The 4001-nt window shown below is 43.4% G+C and overlaps 1 protein-coding gene across 1 annotated transcript; it reads left to right on the top strand.

Moving 5' to 3' along the window:
* Positions 1-1477, top strand: wu:fb55g09. Its single transcript, XM_021610803.2, has one exon. It carries the CDS (start codon positions 460-462, stop codon positions 1162-1164), a length of 705 nt encoding a protein of 234 aa, XP_021466478.1. The 5' UTR covers positions 1-459; the 3' UTR covers positions 1165-1477.
* Positions 1478-4001: the final 2524 nt, after the last annotated feature.

The raw sequence follows: 4001 nt of genomic DNA, 5'->3' as shown, positions 1-4001 counted from the left end.
ATTTGCAACTGTCACTTCAGCTGGAAAAGAGACACACAACAAGAACAACAGGGTCACTAGTCAGCTATCAATTAAAAATAAGCAAGAAATACACCTGAAACTCGAAACTTATTTGTCTATCTTCTATAGTCGTATTTTTATATATATATTTTTTTTAAATTTACTATTTGACGAGAGAAAAGGGGTGTGACAGGCTAGATAGCGCAGCTGTAGCCCCGAGCAGGTCAAGCTGCTTGTATCAGAGGCGTGCTACCAGGCTATGTACTCTCTAAAGCCAGTGGTCAAGAAAAAAACGAAGAAGATTGTAAAAAGGTAGACTTTTAGGGGTTTTCGTGTGGTGAGCCACGAAAGTATACGAAACCCCATACAGAGAAATTACAATTTCTTTGTTACCTAGCCGCTGACAGCAGCGGAAAAGAGAATGTAAAGCTCAGTGAAAGCACTTAAGCTGCGTTTCTAATGCTTTTCGAAGAAGAGATGTATGGGAAGGCCATGATGTGCCAGTGGCGGGTCTACAGTGACCGACCTGCCTGCAAAGACCAACAGAAGGATGGGCAGCAGGCAAGGAGAGGGGACAACAGCAAGCTTAGTTGGTCCAAGAACGGGAGGAGGCAGCAAGGGTATCGGGGGAAGAGAGGAAGGGTGCATGGACATCATCATCATCATCCTCACCACCCCAGCCAGTTCTACAAACAGAACCGACCACCTCGTACGATGACGTCACTGCGTCCTGTCAACATCAAAGGTAACAGAGCGCCAGGAATGAGAGCTCCGAGGAACACCAACCAATTCCTGATGCACGAAAAATACCAGATGATGCATATGCGTTCGGACTCCATCGGCACAGACAGTGGGTCTGACTGCGAAACTGATTTCACAGACATGGACTCGTATCTAGGCGTGCTAGAGAACGCAAGGGGCGCTCTCCTCGACAGTCCAGATCTCACAACAACGGCAGCACGGTTCTTCCCTCGACAACTGGCCAAGTGCCAGCAGTTCCCATTCTTCAATTTAGGGGATTTGTACCAAGAGGAGCAGGAGAGTAACAGTATGCAGTATTTCCCGTCAGATAACGACGTGATGCAGAGTGAAGATTTCATGCAGAAAGACTTCAATGACTTTTGTGACACATTCAGTGGGACCGAACCACCGATAGACATGTAAAAGGACCTGATATCTAAATGTAATGTATTTCTGTTTACATTAAATGTATGTTTACATTAGATGTAGGAGAGAAAACATACCTCAATTTTAACAGATATTGGTTACTGTTACAATATATGATTGTTTTCTGATACTGTCTGTTTATGGTGTTATTGACAAATGCTGTGTTGGGGGAGTGGTTAAATGGGTAGGAGTGAGACCCACGAACCAATCACATCCGTGCTCGTTGGATTATTCTACACCATTGCTTGATGCCGTCATTGCATTATTGAAAAACGCTTCGAACAATAAATAACTGCTTCTTATTAAAAAATCTGTTTCAATCTACTTTTGTTTTGATAATTACACTGTTGTATAGTCAAATAAGCAACAGTATCGTTAGGATAATATTTATTTTCGAAATATATTTCTTAACATTTATTTCCGGCAGCTATAGCTATGTCAGTATGTTTGTTGTAAGTAGGCTACATTTTAGGTTAGAACCGAACTATTTTGTGAGGATGGTATGGTTATTTAATCACTACATTAAAAGAAAACTGGATTTATGTGGTGTTCTAGAATGTAAATGCAGCAACAAAGGAGGTGGGTGGGCGGAAGCCATTGAAATGTAGAGGACAGATTATTGCCGACAGACTGTATAGAACAACATGATACTGGAATCGGATCACTCTCATAAATATATCATCATAGCTAAGTACTATATTTAATGTGTTTGTCACGGTTCTCTTGTGTGTGTGACGACTACATTGTTCAAATCCAGTACACTGTAATAAGCACTCGAGATAGAGAGAAACGGTAACAAATAGAACCACAGAGGTTGGTAAATGTAAATCTATGTGTTGGTAGAACTAACCACATAGTATGAGAACCACAGAGGTTGGTAAATGTAAATCTATGTGTTGGTAGAACTAACCACATAGTATGAGAACCCCAGAGGTTGGTAAATATAAATCTATGTGTTGGTAGAACTAACCACATAGTATGAGAACCACAGAGGTTGGTAAATGTAAATCTATGTGTTGGTAGAACTAACCACATAGTATGATAACCACAGAGGTTGGTAAATGTAAATCTATGTGTTGGTAGAACTAACCACATAGTATGATAACCACAGAGGTTGGTAAATGTAAATCTATGTGTTGGTAGAACTAACCACATAGTATGAGAACCACAGAGGTTGGTAAATGTAAATCTATGTGTTGGTAGAACTAACCACATAGTATGAGAACCACAGAGGTTGGTAAATGCACTACAAAAGTACGTGGACAACCCTTCAAATTAGTGGATTCGGCTATATCAGCCACACCCGTTGCTGACAGGTGTATTAAATCGAGCACACCGCCATGCAATCTCCATAGACAAACATTGGCAGTAGAATAGCCAATAGCTCAGTGACTTTCAACATAAGATGCCACCTTTCCAACAAGTCAGGTCGTAAAATGTCTGCCCTACTAGAGCTGTCCCGGTCAACTATAAGTGCAGCTATTGTCTAGGCGCAACAACGGCTCAGCCGTAAAGTGGTAGGCAACACAAGCTCACAGAGCGGGACCAGCGAGTGCTGAAGCACGCAGCGCGTAAAAATCGTCTGTCCTTGGTTGCAACACTCGCTACCAATTTCCAAACTGCCTCTGGAAGCAACGTCAGCACAAGAACTGTTCATCGGGCACTTAATGAAATGGGTTTCTCGGGTTGACCGAGGACATGACTGTTTTTCATGGTTCAGGCGAGTTTGAAACTCATCATGGACAACGTTAGCATTTGAGCTAATTAGCAACTTTTCAACTACTTAGCATGTTTGCTAACCTTTCCCCTAACCTTAACCCTTTAAACCTAACTCCTAAACATAACCTTCATTTTTTATTTATTTAACCTTTATTTAACTAGGCAAGTCAGTTAAAAATAAATTCTTATTTAAAATGACGGCCTACCCTAGCCCGGAAGACGCTGGGCCAATTGTGCGCCGCCAGGTTGTGATACAGCCTGGAATCAAACCAAGGTCTGTAGTGATGCCTCTAGCACTGAGATGCAGTGCCTTAGACCGCTGCGCCATTCGGGAGCCCGAACCCCTAGCCCAGCTAACGTTAGCCTCCTAGCTAACGTTAGCCTCCTAGCTAACGTTAGCCTCCTAGCTAACGTTAGCCTCCTAGCTAACGTTAGCCTCCTAGCTAACGTTAGCCTCCTAGCTGTTTTTAGAGTGAGGTGTTCCAGGAATGTAACCTATGCCCGTTCGTTCCTGAGTTAAAGTTATTATCTACTCCACCTTGATAAGTGACTGCAGTGACAAAGACACGGCACTGGCTTTACTATTGTAGCTAAGTTATAAATGTATTCAGGCCCAGTGAACCTCAGTGGGCTAGACTTAGTAAACAGACGGCTGAAAGGACCATTGTTCTGGCCTCCCTGCCTGGCCCTGGAGCTGGCCTGGAGTATTAGGACGGAGAGGGGGAGGGGAGGGGAGGAAGGAGGGAGGAAAGAGGAGAGAAAAGGAGGGAGGAGTATAAGTGAGAGGAGAGGGGGAGTATGTGGGAGAATGAGGTGTGGGTGGAGGAGATTGAGAGTATGTATGGCCATATTAGAAACACATTTCCCTCAGATTACACAGACCCACAAATAATTAGAAAAAACAAATCCACTTTTGAAAAACTCCCATATCTCTTGGGTGAAATACCAGTGTGCCGTCAGAGCAGCAAGATTTGTGACCTATTTCACTTTGCTTTGGCAATGTAAACACATGTTTCCCATGCCAATAAAGCCCTTTGAATTGAATGAGTAGAGAGGGGGGGGGGGGGGGGGGCAGGAGGAGGGGGAGGTGAGAGAAGAGCCTAGGAGAGGAGGAG

Source organism: Oncorhynchus mykiss, chromosome 7 (assembly GCF_013265735.2).
Source record: "Oncorhynchus mykiss isolate Arlee chromosome 7, USDA_OmykA_1.1, whole genome shotgun sequence".
Taxonomy (NCBI): Eukaryota; Metazoa; Chordata; class Actinopteri; order Salmoniformes; family Salmonidae; genus Oncorhynchus; species Oncorhynchus mykiss.
Note: the sequence above shows the minus strand (reverse complement) of the source record. Positions and strands in the feature narration are given on the sequence as shown.